Source organism: Benincasa hispida, chromosome 5 (assembly GCF_027475165.1).
Source record: "Benincasa hispida cultivar pf3 chromosome 5, pf3_genome.v1.1, whole genome shotgun sequence".
Lineage (NCBI taxonomy): Eukaryota > Viridiplantae > Streptophyta > Magnoliopsida > Cucurbitales > Cucurbitaceae > Benincasa > Benincasa hispida.
In genome coordinates, this window is record NC_143482.1 from 33,694,250 (window position 1) to 33,716,064 (window position 21,815).

The following is a 21,815-nucleotide window of genomic DNA, read 5'->3' on the forward strand; positions in this document are numbered from 1 at the left end:
AATCAAGATGACCCAAATAAAATTGCCTTTTCAAAAGTTAGAATTCTTCGTGTTCTAACTCCAACAAAATGGAATCAAAGCGTTTATACTGAAAAAAGATTTTCTCATCAATTTTCTCCAAAAACTTATTCATACATTGATTATCAAAATGCTTGGTACAATATGTTTTGGTTAAACAATTTTAATCATTCTTGGTTCATAATGTTTGACAAAACATGTATTCAAAATTTTCCATTATGGTTTAATGATTGGTGGGACATATTTGGCCTTAATGAGGCTATCCTACCATATACAATCCTTGAAAGTTTCAAATACTTTTCAAATAATGTTTTCTCAAATTCTTTTGACTTAATTTTACGTTTTTCAAATTACTTCCATCTAGCATGGATCTTTTGCTGGAATTATTCTGTTTCAGAATCAAATTGCATCTCCCGCCTATCTCGTTCATATCGAATCAAGTGGTGGGACAAATTCAACACAGCTGTTGCTGCAAAAAATGTGGTGGAAAAATGGTTTTCCATCTATCCCCATAATATGAAGCCAAACCTACAAAAGAATCAACAATTTTTTACTCAAAAATCAAGACTGATGGCTGCAATGGCACAAGTATCCAATGAAGAAGACCTCAAGATTATAATTCAACAAATTTTGTCCTCATCCACTACTAAAGAAGAAAATACATCAAACATTCAAGAAGAAGAGGATGACAACGAATTTACAAACTTTATGCATCATATCCACATGCCAGCTCAATCAAATAAGTAGACGACAAACTCCAATTGAAGACAAAACGTGTCAAACTTAAGTTCGATGTATTGTACAAATGTTTAGTTTTTAGCTTTTACGTGTCATGTGTCTTGTACTAGTCATGTGTCTTGTACAAATGTTCAGTTTTTAGATTTTATGTGACATGTGTCTTAGAACGTGTCCACCGAATGTAATTCATGGTAAGTTTTCTAACACTATAAAGGAAGTTTAGTATGAATCGAGGAGGGCATGTTATGTTTTTACAAGTTTTTGCCTTGAGAGAAAAGGGAGAGAACTTTGTACCTTTTGTTGAAAAATAAAGTTCTTCATTTTCTCCTCCCAAAAGTTCTTCATTTCTCCTAAACATTTCAAGTAAGTTTATACTTCCTACATCAATCTTTCTTTATCAATTTTAAGTTTATATTTCCTTTATCAATTTTGTTCATCGATTTCAAGTTCATCAATCTTTCTTTATTTCTTACATTAATCTTTGTTTATCAATTCCAACAATTAATTTATTTTTGTTTTATTAACTTGCAATTTACACCAACTTCATCATCATTTTAATCACATATTAAATTAAACTTTGCATCATTCCATACCAACATACTCATTCATTCCATTTCATAATAATCATTTTCCATTTCCATATTTGCCACGTGTCATCCATGCACACTTCCACCAAAACAATTTACTCCACATTCTTCATGCCACACACACGTCATATGTCCACTTCTTCTTCCCTACGTCTATCGTTGAAAGTTCTAAAATTTTGCTATATCTTGTAAATATTTTCAAGAGTTTTACCATTTGAAATAAAAGTATATTTTTTTTTACATTTTGTTTGAGTATGCAAATTGAGATCTCGCTTTTGCTCTTCACTCTTTAGATCGTTCCATTCCTCTCCATCTCGGATCTTTCCATTCCTCTTGATGTCTTGGTCTCTATTTTCTCTTATAACTTGAGTCCCGCTCTCTGTTCTTGACTCGACTCTCTTCTTTTTATGAAAAGAAAACAAATAATGAGTTGCAAGATTTAAAGCAAGAGAGCAAAAGAGTTCTGCCGATGATAGCGAGAGGGGAAAAAAACAACTTGATTTTTAAAATTATTTTGGGTCAGCGGCACAATTATCTCTTTTCGTGGTTCACTCATCTTCTTCTCGAAAGGAATGGGAAAATGTCTTTTAGTTTTGAACCTTTGGCATAATGTACCAATTTCACATGGCCACGAAGAACCAATATCCAAAGCACGACAAAAGAAAGACTTTGGAAATAACATAAAGACCTCAGTCGAGAGCTTGCAAGACCGGAAAACTTATCCAGACAACCTTTATGGATAAGGACCTAAAATTCCACTACTACGAATAAAATAGCTAATAATACCAATTACTGCTTTATTTAAACCATAAGGTTCGCTGAGTTCATGATTAACAGTGGAGGATCTCAATTTTCAGCCATTCATCTAACTACATGCGGATTTTGGATCTTATTTCCTCAAGAAAACAAAAAAATATAGCAGCTCTAAGCATCAATCTTTATGAACAAAACTACTAAAATGTGTTTGGATCAGATGTTGAGCACCTTCAACCAGCCTCCTTACCACTTCTCCTGCAGGTAGAATCTCCTTGATTAGTCCAACTCCTTGCCCTGCATACATTGCCATGCTCTCGATGTCGCCTTTTGTTGTTTCATTTGGCACGGTACCCGCAAAGCGTCGTATATCTACGTCCTGTTCCAAGCATGAATGTATTGAATGAAGGATGCTTGAAAGTAGCGCAAAACAACATTATATCCTCAACTTCTTCATTGTCAACCTAAATATTTAATTTTTTGATGATCCAACATATAAACTAATTGCAGAATTTCATCAGGCATAACAATAAAAGACAGCAACATTTTTTTTATGCATGTTATGGAAGATAAATATCCCTTCTATGCACCTGGTTAAGTAGAAAAGAGATAAGGGAAAGCTCACCAAGCCATTAATTGTTGAGCGGCCAATGACAGGCTGGTTGCTTTCATTTTCATTGGCAGGAAGTGACTTCCAATCATCGTAAAAGGGTGTCTGTAGAACGCGCTGTGGTGCACCGGGCCATCTTGCACGGCCAAAAATATTTGTATAATCAGTTGCTTCCAGTTCTACCAACTTCCTCTTGTATGTAGGGTGAGCACGGCTTTCTTCAGTAGCGACAAACCTGCAATGTTCCTTTGAGTTCTTGTGCACACAAATTTGAAATAACTATCGTAACAAACTTTGATGCAAAAGATCAATCATGATACTGCCTAAAATTTATGAGATATGTTTTGTTATTAGATTATATAATCGTTCAAATACAATAATATAGCAAGGATAAAGGCAACTTTTGAATTACACCAAAGAAAAATAGGTTTTCTGCCTCTGAACTATTTATGACGTGGATTATGATGTGACCAATCAACCTCGATAGAACTTCCTCGCACACCATTCTCATGGCTATATTTTCATGCCTCGGATAAATGAAAATTAGACATATGTATAAGAATATATGTTAGGGACCATTAATGAAATTTCTACACTGACATTAATACTATCGTACTTAGTGTCACAGGGCTAATCGAGGTCCTAACACTTATATGTTCTCTCTGAACAGAACCTGACTGAACTGGATGTGAGGCAATATTCTATTCTTAATACTGGAAATTGTTTCTAATTGAGCGCCATTTTGTACCATGGATCTACCAGCTTTTTAAAATAAGTTTTCTAAGTTGTGATCTATCACAGTTGAGGTTTTCTAACCTAGTTCCAAGGCAGACACCACGAGCACCAAGGGCCAGGGCAGCAACATAACCACGGGAATCTGAAATACCGCCAGCCGCAATTACTGGTATATCTTCATTCCCAACAATATCAACTACCCTTGGTAAGATGGAAATCAAACCTTCCTGTCAAGAACCAAGTCAAACTTCTATAGACTATTTTCATTTTTCTGATAATGAAACTTCTATAGACTATGTATTTGAGAAAAGTTATGAGATAGATGTACAATGTGAAGAGAAGTGAAGAATGGGAATAATAAAAACATGAACCAAAGTATTATCACTGACTGAAACCAACAAATAAAAATACTAGCAGTTCTTACTTCAAGTGAAATTTGAAGAAGAAAAGTAGGCAATTACCTAAAATGTATGTGCATGATTGATGTCAAAAAGGAAAAATGTTCAAATACTTTAATGATAAGTTCAATATTAAAAAATCCGGTTCCCTCCAAAGCTGATTTCGAACTGAATACAGTCTTCTAACATAACCATTGACTCAACAAAACCAACGTTGTATATTCTTCAAAACATGAACTTGGAGCAGGGTAAGTAGGTTGGTGTCTGAACTAAGACAACAGTCTCTTAATGAATTGAGACACAGATGTTTGATGAATCAACTTTCTTATCTAAGTCAAATTACTTTTCTTGTTAATTCCTTTCTTTTTCTTGTAATTTACAGACACTTTATAAAGGAGAAGAACCGTTAAAAAACATATAGCCCCCAAGTGATTTAGAGGATGGAAAAAAAACTATAATGGAAGAAGTCGAAACAAATACAATAGCATCACGTGTTAATTAAATTTTATGGGAAGAAGAAAATCTATACTTGACCAATAACATGCCCTCCCGCTTCCCGACCTTGCACAATTATTGCATCAACACCAGCATCAACTGCTTTACTCGCTTCCTCAACACTCCCAACCTGCAGAAAGTAGTTTTAAAAATTGTAACATGCCACAATATGAGTAGATGACCGATAATGTCCTAGAACAGAATAATGAAGCCTGAAGTGATGGACCAGAACACAAGAGAAGCATGTGATTTAATAAGATGACTGATTTTTCAAGAAAATTAGGCCTCCACAACCGTGCATAAAAAGTTTAATGATAAGATAAAGCAATCAACTTGATTTGGATCTTGTGGACATGCATTGTTAATGTGATTTGCAAGAGAACACTCACTTGTGGAATAATTTTCACCCCAGCAGAATGAACTTGATCCACAAGATCCTTTGAACATTCTCCCCAGTACACTTGCACAACTGCTACTTTCTCGTCTAATATGGCCTTTAGATTTTGCTCGTGAGGAAATGCTAAAATGACACCTACTCCAAATGTTTTATCCGTTAACGCTCGGGTCTTCCTTATCAAACCTCGTACAAAATCAGGTGACTCCTGGTACACAAAAAATTTAAGCGTTCAAGCTCCTTGCTACTCAATTAGAGTGAACAGGAGAACAGGAAATGGTACGAATAAATAGTTGGGATAAATGGGAAGATATACACCTTTTGACTTTATAATTAAAAGACTGTCTGATAATCATTTTACCATATGTTGTCAATTTAAGAATATAACCTTGCTCAATCCTTAATACAAGCCTATATTTTTAAAATATTTTTGAGATCATAGTAAGATTCACAAACCTACATGTAGCTCTCAAAAAATAATTGATCGGCCAAAATCACAAGACAATTGCAGAAAATATAAACTAAAGCTAATTATATCGAGCTCTTAGACAACAAAAGACAGAATAGTTATGAAACCGATAATCCTCCAACTAATTTCCTAACTAATAGAAGAACAAATGAAGAAATAGCTGTAAGAAGTTTGCATTAAATTTGTTAAATCATCCATCAATCTTAAATTATAATTTTAATCATATCAACAAATGGAGATCAACATTAACGGGAGAGAAGATGTGTCTGTTAAATCACCGATCTACCGAAAAGCTTAAGTTGATAGGTAAGGTACGTTTAATTATATCAATACTTAAAAATAAAAAAAAATAAAAAATAAAAAAAACTTTACATTCATGCCATATACAAACTGCTCAAACTGCTCACAACAGATTGACAAAATCAATAATTCTTCTGTTCATTCACATTATCAATTCCCCCGACTAAGACCCCAGTTAAGCTAACACTCCATAATTTCATAACTAATCATTACCCAATCGTCCGAATTCCTATAAAACCATGCAACAAACAGTTGCAAAAATCGGAAAACGGCAATTATTCAAATTGATCAACAATTAAAAGTTTCAAAATCCGAACACGTATGATCAAACAATCGATCACTGAAATCCGTTACGAAAGGAGAAACTCCGGTTCCACTCACGTATCGCACATCAGAGATGCTTTTCCACAACACATGACATTCATTTCCGACATAGGTAAAGGAAAAACAAGGAAGCATAGAGAGTAAAATACCCAATCCGGGGCTCTGAGAAGACCAAGTCCGCCGGCATTGGCGACGGCAGCAACAAGCTCAGGACCGGAGATATCAGGTCCAAGCGGAGCCTGAACTATGCCGTACTGGAAACCAAGTATTCCTCGAAAATCCATCTGATTCTGTGTCGTCGGTGGGAAATAATGGATTGATCGGAAGAAAAGTGACTTTGAATATATTGGAAGGAAGTAGCAGTGGCAGCCATGGGAGGCGGCTTTGAAGGTTATGTGAGAGCTGCCGGATTCAACACGTAAGCAAATACGCCGCGCACTCAGTATAATCTGTCGAATAATGTGAAACGACGACGTAATTGAAGACGTGTACAATTTTTCCTTTTTCCCTTTTTATTTTGTTTATTAGTTTGAATAATGCTTTTGTTATTATAATGTCCTCCACTATTTGAGTGGGAAATAAAATATAAATAAATAAATAAATAATAAAATAAAGATCAATATTTGTGAATCACTGAATTTGAATCAATGTTTATGAGTTAGGTGAATATTTGTATTAAATAAAGAGATTGTTTTCAAGTTTGTTTTTGGATTTTTTTATTAAATATAAATATGGGTTGATTTTATTTTAGTTTAACTAAGTTTAGTTGGTGCTTTTTTGTAATTGAATGTTGGAAATATATTAAATTGGGGAAGTTTCAAAGTAAACTTTTGAAAAGTTTTATTTTTTATTTTTTATTTTCAAATTTTGAAATTTGTTCTAACAAATAATCTTATCAACCTATCTATAAAGATTAAAAAGTGTATGAATAACATAAAGATTATAGAGATTGTTGTTATCATTTATTTTGTCTCAAAAAGATATCCTTAGATTATTTTATATTTTTGTATTTTTTTTTCTCATTATTTCAATTTGTAAACTTTATGTCATCGACTTTGTTAGTTGACCCTTGCAATTGCTCGAGATCAATAATGATCGATGGTTTAAATCCTAGAGTTGAAGCTTTTCCTAATCCTCGTGGCGGTATGAGAAGGCGTAAATGCCTCAAATCTAATTAAAAATGTAATCCTAAAATGGAGCATTTTGGATTATGTATGGCTAAATAAAATAGTTATATAATAATATTAAAAAAATTGTCAATTACCAAATTAACAAATATTCTAAAAAGATGTCACTGTTATTAAGAATAGAATTGACTTAGACGATATACTCTTAAAGTCACAAAAGTAGTGATAGTTCAAATGGTTACATCTCAAAAAGCTTTTATTATTACCATTATAGAAACTCAACAGTAAACATTACATATTATTTTTACCACATTTCTACTGCATTTTATGTTTCACTCAACGCCATTTTAAGCATTTTATGTTTCACTCAACACCATTTTAGGCCTTTCGGCTCAACATAGCAATGCTAGGTGTTACACAACTCAAAGTATATAAATAAACTCCAAACTCGTTTTAGCTTTATACATCATCAACCTGAAATGACAAATCGAAGCCCATTGTCGGTACAGAAGATGAATTGCCTGAGGTTTTTATAGTTAGACCGATCCCAAAGCCTGTCCTGCTACGAGTCGTCTTCTTCTCAACCGCTCGGCAATGATGAAGGCAAGCTCTAGAGACTGAGAAGCATTGAGCCTAGGGTCGCAGTGAGTATGGTACCGTGAGCTCAAATCATTATACGTTATAGTTCGTGAGCCTCCAACGCATTCGGTAACATTCTGCCCTGTCATCTCCAAATGAACTCCTCCAGGGTAGCTTCCCTCTTGATCATGTACATCGAAAAATGCTCTCACCTCAGCCTGCAATCGACAAATTGACAAATACACCAATGATTAATGAGTTAAGTGAAAAAGAAGTACAACTCCAATGATATCCGACTAAGCATTAATTCACGTCTGAAGTTGAGTAAAACTCAACTAAATGCATAAAAAGATTGTTCTAAATGGAAGATCTATAGAGTAATTAACGAGATTAAGGCTTAAAACCATAATCCAAGAAGGTCAAAAGCATCCAATCAAATTAAGGAAGGATGATCAATGCATTTATGTATAGGTATTGATGTAACAAGTTAATAGTACTTGCAATAGAAAACACTAAACCTGGAAAAGAAGGCAAGGAACAAACCAGTGTAATGAGTCATGACCAAACCAAACATATTTAAATTGGAAAGAGAGATGTACCCTAATAGCATCGAACGAACGTGTTTTTAGTCCACAGGGAGCTTTGATTGTATTCCCGTGCATGGGATCGCTGACCCAAGTGACGATTTGACCAGCTCGGCGTACTTCCCTGATTAAATGTGGAAGTTTCACTCTCATGTTCTCAGCTCCCATTCTTACTATCACTACAATTCTTCCAGGCTTGTTTGTGGGATTTAGAATGTCAATAAGCTTGACCAATTCTTTTGGATCCATCTTATCACTTGCCTGTATCAAAATGCTACAATTTATCAGTTGTCAAATTTCTACTACATTCATCAGAGGAACAATTCAAGAACCATTATATATCACCCAGAGAAAAATAAGATGTAGAAGTGTTTAGCAGGTCAAAGAATGAGACATTTCACAAGTAAATGGCAAAGATCATCGAGCAAAAATTGAGAAATGAAAAACAATATACAAAATCATCCATAAATTTCATCTCCAAACTATTAAGTCAATTTTATTGTAATCTTAAGCCATTATATTTTTTTCAATTTTATTTGTAAATTGCAAATTGGTTCTAATATGTGGTAGTTTCAAACGGAATATTAATTTGATCATCCTCCATGGCATGCAGCAAAAGTGCAATGACAAGTTGATTGCATACATTATGACATGGTTTAAACAAAAATGATCAAAATAAAACGAAAGTGCAGTTCCGGGACAAAATGGGAAAGGGTGGGATGATGGTCAAAAGATAATCATAATTTAATGAAACATCACCATCTAAAAATTGGACAGAGGTACCTTAATGCCAAGAGGATTAGCAACACCTCTCAAAAACTCAACATGTGCACCATCGAGTTGTCGAGTCCGTTCTCCCACCCAAAGCATGTGAGCCGAGCAGTCATAGTAAATCCCAGAAGTGGAATCCTCCCTCGTAAGTGCTTGCTCATAAGGGAGGAGCAAACACTCATGAGATGTCCAGAACTCGGTCGAGGTCATGATAGGGTGTTCCACAGTGAGTCCAGAAGCAGCCATGAATCCAAGGGCCTCATCAACTCTATGGGCTAGTTCTCGGTATCTGTTGGCACAGGTGCAACAAAAATATATAACCAAACTATGCCACTACAACCAAAAGTTATCAAAACAAATGGCTCATGGGTCACTTTATCAACATGGTTGACTGGTATTCATTGTAAATTCTACAAGGTTCATGGTTCATGGTTGAGTAGAATGAAACCAAATGCCAATACAAAAGGTACATAAAAGAATAAAGTACTTGAGAGTCAAACCTGTCACCCTGCTCGCTATGCTCGGTGAAATCAAGATTCCATTGCGTAACTCTCTGCATTGCGGCATAACCTCCCGTAGCAAAGGCCCTCAGGAGGTTTAATGTTGCTACTGACTGGCAGTAAGCTCTATTCATTCGATCTGGGTCTGGAATTCTAGATTTCTCATCAAATGAATCGCCATTTATATTGTCTCCTCTATAGCTTGGGAGTTTCACTCCATCCTTCTCCTCATATGGGTCTGATCTTGGCTTTGCAAACTGACCTGCCATTCTTCCTACCTACACCATACATAAGTCCTATTACAAACCCATCAAATGTAATTCCAGATAACAACTCTGGAATCATTCAGCAGTCTTTCAGGAGAGAATAATGCATTGTTAGAAAACTTTAGCTCCAATCTCTAGTGTAGGGAAATTCGCCCTATTTAATAAATAAGTAAAGAGTAAGGAAAACTGCAGTGATACACATGTTAAGAAAATGTTCAGAAGAATAAGAACCACTTGTGTGACTAAATTTCTGGGGATAGGGGCCCTCTAACTAGAGTTTTCATGTTCAAACCCCATATGGTGTGTTCAGAAGTGTTTTTAAACTACGTCATTTTAACAAAAATTATAAGTACAAATACTTTATCGTAAAACATCATAAATGCTCTTGCACTTTTCCAAAACAAATTATCGATCACTTCTAATTTGGAATGGACAGTATTTTTGGTACAACAATAGCGTCTTTGGAGGCCAAAGTCACTCCCAAACATACCTGTAATAGCATTTTCTCAACCGTCAATATAGATGATCAGTTGTGAGGTCTAGTACTAATTTCTAAGGCCTATTTATTCAAACTTTTGGGTTTAGTTGTAACATATCAAATCAATTACAAACATGCTATCAAACGATAATATCACAGAAGTAAAAGTCAAAACATGGAGAATTATTCGAGGAGGCCACCAAAATGTGGCTAACAGTATCACTCTAAACTTATATCAGTGGTCATGAAGGGCATGTAGATTTTCGAATACACATCCAACTGTTATTAATTTGGCTAGCTTGAATAAGTTTTCCAACCCATGTCACTTACTAGGAAAGACAAAATACAATCAAGCATTCAACAAAACTTATCAAAATCAATCAAAACCATCCCACAATGCAAACATAATAATAATAAAACAAAAACCAAACATATGCAATAGTAATCAACCTTGATAACAGGCATTTGACCTCCAAACATAAGAACAACGCTCATCTGCAGCAGAACACGGAAGGTATCACGAATGTTATTGGCATTAAACTCCTTAAAGCTCTCAGCACAATCCCCACCCTGGAGAAGAAAAGCCTTCCCCACAGCCGCCTGCGCCAGCCGGTCCTCAAGCGACCTAGCCTCTCCGGCAAAGACGATCGGAGGGAACGATTCAAGGGTCCTGAGGACGGATTCAAGCGCCGCCTGATCGGGATATTCGGGGAGTTGCAAAGCCCTCTTCGACTTCCAGCTATCGAGGGTCCATTTCGTCGGGACCTGGATAGATGATTTCGAAGACCTTGATGGGTCGGCGGCGTGAATGGCGGAGATGGGTTTGGGTGATCGGACGGAAGGGGGAAGACGGCGGTGGTGGGAGGTTTTGGAGGTGATCGGAAAGAAGGGATGGGGGAGAGATTTTGGGAGAGAAGTAGTGGTTGGGAGAGCCATTTTTGGGGTTAGCTCAGAGAGGGAAACAGAGTGAAAGGAAGATGATGGTGGTGATGGAGATCGGAAAAATCTCAACTCAAAAAAGCGAAGATGTAGACTGAATTCGGTTGTGTGTTTATTCCGTTATTCGAAATCAAAGATTCGAAGGCAGCCACCAGAGGGTCAAATCCGTAAAAAGTGGTAACTTTTTGCCACCTTTTCTTCTTTTCTGTTTTTGTCCAAAATAAGAATAAAATTGTTTTGCAAAAAAAAAAAAAAAACATGTTTTAATCCATTTTTACCCTCAAATTTCACCATATTTTGCAAATAAATATAAATAGATATGTTTGATATGTCATGTCATTTGATGTTTTTTTAATATTAAAAAAACTTAAACCAAGCAAGTTTGAATCGTCTAAAAAGATGTTTTTCAAAAAATTATTTTCAATAGAATTTTTATAAAGTGTTAAAAATTAAATTTAAAAAACACTCGTGTTTATTACCATAAGTGTGCTATGGTAAAATAAGTCATTTTGAAAAAATATTAAAATACTTATCAACCACTTAAAATAGGCAACACTTTCAAAATATATTTTAAACAATTTTTATCAAAAATGTTTAAATAAAAATGATTTTTTTGAAAAATATTTTTTTTAATAGTCAATCTAAATAAGTCCTTAGTGTTTCTGTTAATGTCAAATTGCTACAAAAACAACTATTATACATTATAAACTAATCATTTCAATTTTATATTTAAAAATACTTTTATTGGCTGAATTGTTTTGTTTTTTGTTTTCTTCTAGTATATGACTAGTTGAGGTGGTGGTCAGAGTTAATCGTTGGACATGATCGTGAAATAGGTGGTAGGAGTTATTCACCATAAGTGATCATTGAAGTTGGTCGGCCATTATAGGTAGTTGTTGAAGTTTTGGCATCAAATGTAGTCGCCATAATCGATTGCCACAAGTGGTCTTTTGTCAGATGCATAGACCATCAAACGTAGTTGTCAAAGCATGTCGTCAGAGACTTTTGTTGTAGTACGGCAACTATAGTTGTCAAAGTCGGTTCTCAATAGCGGTCAATGGGTGGAGTCATTGAAAACGTAAAAGAGACAGTGAGAGAGAGAAATGAAGTTCCTCAATAAATATGTAAACTTCAACAATAAACACTGTTTCAATCTTATTGATAGTATCAACAATGTCATCTCCATGATCAAGGGGTCAAGAGTAGAACAAGGTAGTTGTGACAAAGATTCTGACATAGCATGTGATAGTCACACCATCACCATGCATCAAGCTGCAAATTTGGAGAACTCCCTTCAAATTGAAAAGCTTTGTACTATGAAATCTCAGTTTTAATAGAGAAGAAGGGTTAATTGATTTTGCTTATTTGCTTAGATTTACTTTTATTTTATGTCAAGATAACCATTCTTGCATTTCCTGCATACATTTTGATGAGAAAAATTATAAGATAATTAGTATATTTGAGTAAATATTTACTTTAGTTGTTAATTAGATTGATTAGTGTTTAATTCGTATTTTATAATTAATTCGTTAATTGTTTGATTTTATTGTAAGGCTATAAATAGCCACTTTAAGGTTGTAATTGGAAGATTTTGATTATCTTTTAAATATAGAATCTTTGTTCTTAGAGATAATTCTCTCAACCTTAGGGATGAATTTTCCTTTTTCGTCTATCAATTTGCTCTAATATCTAAATCTTTGCATCACATACTATAAATACCACTTTAGGGTTTTATTGGAAGATTTTGATTATCTTTTAAATATAGAATCTTTGTTCTTAGAGATAATTCTCTCAACCTTAGGGATGAATTTTCCTTTTTCATCTATCAATTTGGTCTAATATCTAAATCTTTGCATCACATGCTATAATAGCCACTTCATGATTATAATTGGAAGATTTTGATTATCTTTTAAATATGAAGTCTTTGTTCTTAGAGATAATTCTCTCAACCTTAGGGATGAATTTTCCTTTTTCATCTATCAATTTGGTCTAATATCTAAATATTTGCATCACATTTTATATATGCCCTAATTATGATATATATATGTGTATATATATATATATGGGTTAGACAAGGGGTTGTTTTCAAATATAAGAAAATGAACCAAAATATTTACAAGTATAGCAAAATTTTACTGTCTATCTACGACAGATTGCGATAAACTACTATCTATATCTATCTATGTCATGATTGTTGGGTTTTATGTCCTAAAACTCGTGGTTTGTAAACAATAAACTCGTTTTGTAAATCGATAAAGTTGTCGTTAAATATATGAATTGCTTATTTCGTTTTATAAATAAATCCAATAACTAAAAAGATTCATGAATATTACATGAGTACTTGAACTTTATGTGGAGACAGAAGAGTTGATCAAGTTCGAGTAAATAGTCAAAATGATCTATAATATACGAATAAGATTTGGTGTCTTATTTTGGTAATACTATCAGATGCGGTCCACTGTATAATTGTTACAATGAGTTGTAAAGTGCTACAAACGAAGTGATCCTGATTCGTTCATGTGGTGACATGAGGAGTGAGGGCGTCCTGTGCAATGAGTTTGCATAAGATCGGACCAAGAAATAAGTCACTCTTACTTTATAACGTTGTTTACTGTTTAAGACTAACTATTTCATAGCAATGACCTAGGTAATTTAATCTTAATCCTGAACTAACTATGAACTCCTGTTTATTCGGGATTTCCTTAGATTTGCATAGGTGAGGGTTGGCTTAACAGCGCGGGCTCAATAAGTCTCCCATTTCAAGAGTAAGACCAGATAGATAGATGGAGACATAGGGTGCAAGATGAAATTCATTCCTACTCGCTTTCAAGGATAGTAGAGAGGTTATTCTCTTAAACACTGATTTCGGGTCTTGAACAAGGGGTTTCATCCTCTCATTGGCATGAGAGGGATTTTGTTTGTTGATTGGATCACAAACAAATTGTTCATTAAAGGATCAATGGAACTTAAGGAACAAGAGATAATCTGAGGATAAAATAGTCATTTGATCCAGTCATTATTACGAACAACCTACAAAAGATTAACTTACTAATTATGATTATATCGAGTGGACACAATATATTTACAATGAGGGGAGTACAACTACTCTCGGATCGTTGGAGCCCATGATTTGTAGGTCCATTAGGTCTCATATAGCTCACAAATAGATTAGCATTAGAATAGCGTGATAAGTTGATTTGAAACGTTCAAATTCGAATTAAGAAAATTAATAATTATATGTGATATAATTACATGTTTAATTTTGGAATTAAACGTAATTGGAGAATCGATTAATATATAAGTATGATTTAAATATTAATTTCATGAATAGGAATTCAATTAATGGAATTGGTGACAAATTAATTTAATATTTGATATTAAATTAATAGAATTAATTAAATTGTTTAATTAGTTATTAATATGTTATTAATTTTATTAGAAAAATTAATTATTAAATTAATTTTTTAAAATTAATAAATTTTCAGTTTTAATTAAAGAATTAAAATTGAAAAAAGTTTTGATTTTGAAAATCATTTCAAAATCAAGAAAAATTGAGAAAAATCCCAATGTGGGATTTTCCCGCTTTCAAGCAAGAAAGTTAGTCACCTTCTTGAAGAAATTCATTTTACAGAGATCATTGAGCAGAAGCGGATCGTCCAAATTCCATTTTGATTGAAAAAACTAAATTTATAGTAAACATACAAGATATGCATTCATAAACAAATTACAACATGTTTTTTTTTATAAAGAAATAGAGTTCAAAAGATACTATCTTTGAAGAACTATTCTTCTTGTAAATCCCTCGAACTGTCACGAACTCGAACACAACAACCCTTGAAAACTTTCTTCAAAAACTTCACGAACCAAACACAGACACTACCATGGGAGCCTTTGGAATTCTCAAGGTGAGAGTCCGAGAGTAGTGGACTCTGATTATTTTGGTTTGGAGGGTTTGTTTGAGTTTGGAAGAGGAAGAAGATTGAAGAAGACACAGAACGATTCTGTGAATTTTCTATCGTTTACTAAAAACTTCAATCGTGTAGGTTCTCACGTAAGTATGTAAGGAAAAAAAGAAAGTAAATTCTTTCATTCCATTTTCCATAAAACCAATTAACCATCCACTAAGGTAGTTGGAAAGAAATTAGGAATTATTATCCAAAACAATAAAATAAATATGATAACTAACTAATCATATCTTATTTATATTAAACTATATGTTATATCAAATATAACACATAATCTATAGTTTTAATATTGTATCATATACAATATAAACTATAGTTCTTTTTCTCTATTTTATGGCATTTAATATAAATCATATTTATATTAAATATAAATCATATTTATATTAAATTTAACAACTATAAATCACATTCATAGTAAACATATTTGAATCCCATTCACATATTTATTTCCTCCAAATAAATTATAATGCATCAAATACATTATAACAATTATATTGTATATAATTGAATTAATTGAATTATATCATATATAATTAAATTTCCTCTTATTAATTTGAACAATTCAAATTAACCCAAAAATTGATTCTCAACTAAATCCTTTTAAGCTACCAAGGGGACCTTATGGGCTTGTAGCTTGAAGCTCCAACGTTATGTGAATAATTAATTAAACTCTTTAATTACATTATCTACCATCCATTAACTGTCGAGCACTCCACTAAAGACCGACAACTGCACTCTTTGCACTACAGATATATTTCTGTGTCCATTGGATATAACCAATCAACAGTACGATAACCCTTCATAAATTGCTCATAAGTACAGCTAGGCCAAATTACCATTTTGCCCCTGTAGTTACCTCTAACTCCTTAATTACCACTTATCCCTCTAATGAACAATAGATCATAGTCCTACTATGACTAAACCCCTCTCGGGCTAGGAGAGGATGTGGTGCCACATTGTTCAAGATCCGGAATTAGCTTTTAAGGGAGCAATTTATCTACTTACCCCTGCTTCGGGGAAGGAGTGAATTCCATTTGTGTAGCTGAGTTCCCAACTCCCCAATCAGACGAATCCCCAAAATGGTAGGCTTGTTGAGTCAGCAATCTAGACACTCTCACCCATACAAATCAAAGGACCGTCTTCATAGACAGAAGTTCACAACTTACTCAAGATTAAGGTCATGTTACCTAGTGAAATGAAAGTCTCTATTATGAACGATGTTATATAATGAGACTAAGCATTTCGTGGTCTAGTCTTATACAAACTCCTTTATATAGACCCACTCGCATCTCTAATACATGAATGATCAGGATCATATCATTTGTAGCACTTTACAACACTTGTAACACCTACAAAGCGGGCCATACTCGTAGTGTCACCAAAATAAGGTACCCAGCCTTATCCATTTACTACAAACTATTTAGGTTATCACTTAAGCATCATCCACCTGTATGTCTCCACATACATATTTAAGTTACAACGATAACCTTGGATGTTAGTTTATTGATTTGTGGTTATGCAACTAAAATATCACATATTTTATAAACAAAGTGAATAAAAATATCATATATTATTAATCACATAAAAGTTTGTTCATACAAGCTTTACAAACTATAAGACCCTATGAGATTTAAGGCATCAATGCCAACACTTTTTACACATAATTTCACCACCAAATTCAAGGAGTAGCTGGAATCACTTCAAGTGATTAGTTTGCATGAGAGTCATGTAATAAAATCACTCTTGATTGAGTGGAAAAAGGACATGCAATTACTGAATTGCTGAGTTTTTTAAAGTTGAAGAAGTTGTTCTTCAACAAGCTAAAAAACCAGAAAACATCTCCTTCAATTCCCTAAGTTCAAGCTTGTTTTGAGCCCCACAACTCAATCTAAGGCTCATAGAAAATAGTAGGGAAGCTCTAGTGGTGGTTCATGACTTGAATTGAAGAAGATTGCAGTTGTATTTCGTTGAAGAAGAGGATCTTCAAAGGTATGTAATGAAACCCTCTTGATACCCTATGAACATGCTTATTTTGATGTCAAAATTGAAGAATTAGAATGTTTAATGATCCTGTTTTCTTCCACTGCATGTTTCTGTAAACCAACAATGATAGACATAGATAGTAGTCTATCGCGGTCTATCGCAGATAGACTGTGATATTTTGCTATCATTTGTAAATATTTTGAACATTTTTATCATTTAAAATATTTTTCTTTTAGAACAAGTGATACTACATTAATACTCTTATCTCCATAAGGCAATATGTGGTTTAAACCTTTAGGAAGTGGATTTTCGAATTGGAAACTATGGATTTCGATCTAGGTAAGTACTTTTCACATCACTACCAAAATATAGATTTGACTATTGTTGTTTAAGATATGTTTTATACCATTTGAAACTTATCCAAATTGCTTTGGATGCTTCAAATGTTAGACATCTTTTAGTTTATTTTGAGAGTAAAAGTGTCACTACTTTAAGCAATTTTTAGTTCATTTTGAGAGTGAAAGTGTCACCTGGATACTATTTAGGAACTTTATGTAGTTTCATGGTTAAACTCTCACTTAGATACTTTTTATGAATACTTAAGTGATTTTGTGACACTTAATCTCGTCTTAGTTTATTTCTAGATTGAAAGTATCATTAAGACATTTTTTTAAGATTTTTTTATGTCATTTTCATTGTCAAAGTGTGACTTAGTAATTTTTTGGAACTATTTACGTGGTTTTTAGAGTCAAAATGGAACATAGACACTTTTATGGAACTTGTTAGTTTCTAAAGGGTCACTTAGGCATTTTTGAGTTTGTTTGGAGAGTGAAAGCATCACTTAGACACTTTTTAGGAACATTTTACATGGTTTTCACTAACAAAGTTTGACTTAGTTACCTTTTAGGAATATTTTAGATGATTTTGAAGGTCAAAGTGAGGCTTAGGTACTTTTTAGTTTGTTTCGAGATTGAAAGTGTCATTTTGACACTTTTAAGGAACCTTTTACATAGTTTTCGTATACAAATGATGACTTAACTACCTTTTAAGAGTATTTTAGGTGGTTTTCATAGTCAAAGTTGGTTTTGTGACATATAGGAACCTTTTAGGAACTTAAAAGTGGTTTTCATACTCGTTTGTTGATGCTAAGTAATTGAATCTTAAAATGTTGTAAATTTGATTTTCTTGTAAGGAATTTGGAGAATCTTGCTAGTGCTAGTGTTTTCCTCTAGAATATATTACAAGTTGAATTATATGTTTCAACAGTGACCTCTCCATTTTCAAATTCAAATTTTATTTATTGCATTGATAGATAAATTATCTCAAGTATTATTGCAATAGTTAGTGGTGAGTATATGATCTAACAAGATTGAATATTGTTATTATTGTTGACATGAATGTACGGGTTAAATTATATCATGAATGTGTGTTATTCTTTGCACAAACTAAATAGAATTACATGTTTCATTTATTTATTCTCATCCTCTTTTAAAGAGAACTATAAAAAAAGTTGTTATTTGTTGTTCCTTCTTAATATTGTTATCATTGTTAATATTCATGTGTAAGGTTGAACTCTAAATTGAATATTTGTTTGTGAGGAATTTTTTAGTTTATTGTTTTTGTTCCTTATTTAAGGATGCTATTTGTTGTTTAATATGATGTGTTTACTACCATTTTGAAGAATCTTGTAAGTATTATTGTGTTTGCCTCTAGAGTATATTATGAGTTGAAATGGATTTTTTTGTATATTTTTGATTGAGTAGACAAACTTTTCTAAGTATTATTGCAATATATGAAATTAGAAGATTGAATATTATTATAATCGTTGACATGGATGTATTGTGAGTATAAATTATTACATCAATGTTCTGTAAGTAAAACATTTACCCAATTTGATTATGGGTGTTCATACTTGTGGAGGTAAGTTATGACATCAATGTCTTAAGCAAGATCAATGAGTTGGAAAATTTGTTGATATTAGAAAGGTAAAACCTTCTTATGTTGTTGTCGTTGTCAATATTGATGTGTAGAATTGAATTCTAAAATGATTTTTTATTTTCTTACTAGGTTTTGCAAGAATCTGTTGGAAAAAAGGGCAAAACCATAGAGCAGTTGATATGTTTATAAGTTTTTTATACGGTTAGTGGCAAAACTTTGGTTGCAATGTACTCATTTCTGGCTTCTTCTAAAATCATTATCAATGATTATTAGTCTATCTATTTGTAAAATATTATCAACTTTATGATCATATTATATATATATATATATAAGTATTTTATGTTTGTGTTGTTTTTGTGTTTAAATAGGATTAGTTGATTATGGAAATCACGTGTAATGGTAAGATTCAAAGAAATAACAACTTATCAAAAAAATGTATTTTATTGACAATACAAATGTGTTATAATATGAAATTATGTGACATAAAAACGTGTCATGATAAAATATTTGTTGACATAAAACATTGGTCATGGTTCATATAATCTTGACAATAAAAAATGTCATTATTCAAATATTTTTTACAATAAAATGTCACTCTATATCCTTTTTTGACATTTTATTATTATCGTCAATACCCATAACGCTACAATAATAAACCAATTTGAGTCAATTGATGACAGTTTATCATTGTCAATAATTATTCATTGTTGACAATTATTTATTGTCATTAAAAGTTCAATTATAACAATTTTCAAAAACTATCATTGATGCTCATACTTTTACAAGGGATACCATGACATAAAATAACTGTCACGAATTTTAATTATGACAGATTTTATATGTCATAGAATCATAGTTTTATTATAGCGGAGGCGCTAGAGGATGAAAGATGTTTTGTTCTTATTTTTTGAGTTTGATACGAATCAGTAAATTTAATCCCAGTTGGGTTTTGAAATTTTGATGACCAACATAGTTCAACGCTAATGAATTTGAAATTGAACAGTAGAGAAATCGACTCTAAGCGTCGAGTTTGAGTGAAAAATAAGCTCTCGTTCAATAGCATTTATGTTTCCAATTTCTTGTTTTTTTTTTAATTGGGAAAATTCTTATAAATAGAAAAATCTAAAAAATATTTACACTTTATAGCAAAAATATTTATTGTTTCTTGTTTGTTTTTATAATACATATAAAATACAACTATAACAAAATGTGTGTGTGTGTGTGTGTTGCTAAAAATTCAAAAACAAAATCAATTTTTTAAAATGTCCTTTTTTTTTTTTTACAAATTTTCAAATTTTGGTTTCGTTTTTTAAAATGTGTTTAAGAATTAGATAATGAAGTAAGAAAAAAGTTTGATTATTTGGTTGGCTATCAAGATTATGTTTTGTGTTTTTCAGATTTATTGAGTTTAACAAATATTTGTTTGGTAGAGAATCTAAATTCTGTTTTTAAAATCTGTATTCGGATTTTGTGGTCTAAACAGTCAAATTCTAAAAACAACATTTTTATGCTTTTATTGTATTGAGCTTTGAATTTTAAAATTTAAAATGCAGAATTATATAAAATAAATATAGATACATTTAGAAGTATAGTATGCTATATTATAACCTCAATTCAATTTTTAAAAGGAAAATTTTCAAAAATAGAAAAAAATGTCAAACTATTTAAAAAAATAACAAAAAAAAAAAGTGTTGATAGATTTCTATTTGCCTCTATCAAAGAAGATGAAACTTTTTCTATTTTGTGTAAATGGCTTCCCCTATACAAAAAAAATAAAAATAAAAATAAAAATAAATAACATAATACATGTTTATATATAAATTAGTAATGGTTTATTGTCAATTAATATTTAGTGGGTAACTACAACTAGTTTTGGATAATTATAATGGATAGCATTTTTTGGGATAATAACCAAGTGTATAACTACATTTTTAAAAGATTGCAAATATAGGTCTATATGTAATAAATTTTTATCGTTGATAGACTTTTACCAGCGATATAGTCTATTACTGATAGAAACCAATGATAGGGTTTACTACTGATAGACTCCTACCAATAATATGAAGACTAACTAAATTTTGTCATATTTGTAATTTTTTTTTACATTATGTTATATCTGCTAATACTTTGAACCCAATTGTTATATTTGCAATTGTCCCTTTTTAATTTATAAATATAATATCAAACACATTTTAAACAATTGTTTACATTTAAATCCAGTTTTTGAATCTGCTACCAAACACATATTTGACAACAAGAAAGACTAACTCTTTTTTTCACTGAATCCAATATTTTCAAATTTTTGTTTTCAGATTTTTTTACCAAAAAGACTCTTAGTTTTCAAGCTAAACTTTAAAAAATAGTAGAAAATGGTCAATATCAATTTATATCCCTAAACTTTGAAGTTGTATTAATTAAAATCCTGAATTAATAATTATATAAATTTAAACCCTAAACTTTTGTAAATATATCAATTAAATTCCTAGAATTTTTATATTTTAATCAATTTAGACAATTTCATTATAATTACCTTATAAAATCATCCATCATTAATTTTTAAATGAGCATACACTTTTCAAATGAAATTGCATATAAGAATTTAAATCGATTTATTTATAAACGTTTAAAATTTGGTTTAACTACTACTTTGGTCCTCTATACTTTTCGTTTTAGTTCATTTTGGCCCTATATTTTTAAGATATTCATTTTGGTCCTTATACTTTTAACTTTAGTTCATTTTGATCCTTATACTTTCAAAATGTTCATTTCGGTTATTGTACTTTTAAAAAGTAAATATTTATATCCCTTCATTTTCAATTTTCCTTCATTTTTAAGGGATCAAAATTGTCACTCTTTGAAAGTTC

General features: G+C 32.0%; 2 protein-coding genes across 3 annotated transcripts; both read right to left on the reverse strand.

Moving 5' to 3' along the window:
• Positions 1–2,116: 2,116 nt before the first annotated feature.
• On the reverse strand, positions 2,117–6,344 carry LOC120078655 (Aldolase-type TIM barrel family protein). Of its 2 annotated transcripts, none has more exons than XM_039032946.2 (6): positions 5,971–6,344; positions 4,724–4,936; positions 4,369–4,464; positions 3,523–3,668; positions 2,722–2,941; positions 2,117–2,475 (listed from the first exon to the last, which is right to left on the reverse strand). In XM_039032946.2, exons 1-6 carry the CDS (start codon positions 6,103–6,105, stop codon positions 2,275–2,277), a joined length of 1,011 nt encoding a protein of 336 aa, XP_038888874.1. In that variant the 5' UTR covers positions 6,106–6,344; the 3' UTR covers positions 2,117–2,274. The 2 variants fall into 2 exon arrangements, with proteins under 2 accessions (XP_038888874.1, XP_038888875.2); XM_039032947.2 differs by having other exon boundaries at positions 2,117–2,560.
• An 842-nt stretch (positions 6,345–7,186) lies between these two features.
• Positions 7,187–11,299, reverse strand: LOC120078425 (phospho-2-dehydro-3-deoxyheptonate aldolase 2, chloroplastic-like). The gene is made up of 5 exons (XM_039032699.2): positions 10,577–11,299; positions 9,383–9,660; positions 8,895–9,171; positions 8,127–8,372; positions 7,187–7,745 (listed from the first exon to the last, which is right to left on the reverse strand). The coding sequence occupies exons 1-5, from the start codon at positions 11,060–11,062 to the stop codon at positions 7,485–7,487; spliced, it is 1,548 nt and encodes a 515-aa protein (XP_038888627.1). The 5' UTR covers positions 11,063–11,299; the 3' UTR covers positions 7,187–7,484.
• Positions 11,300–21,815: the final 10,516 nt, after the last annotated feature.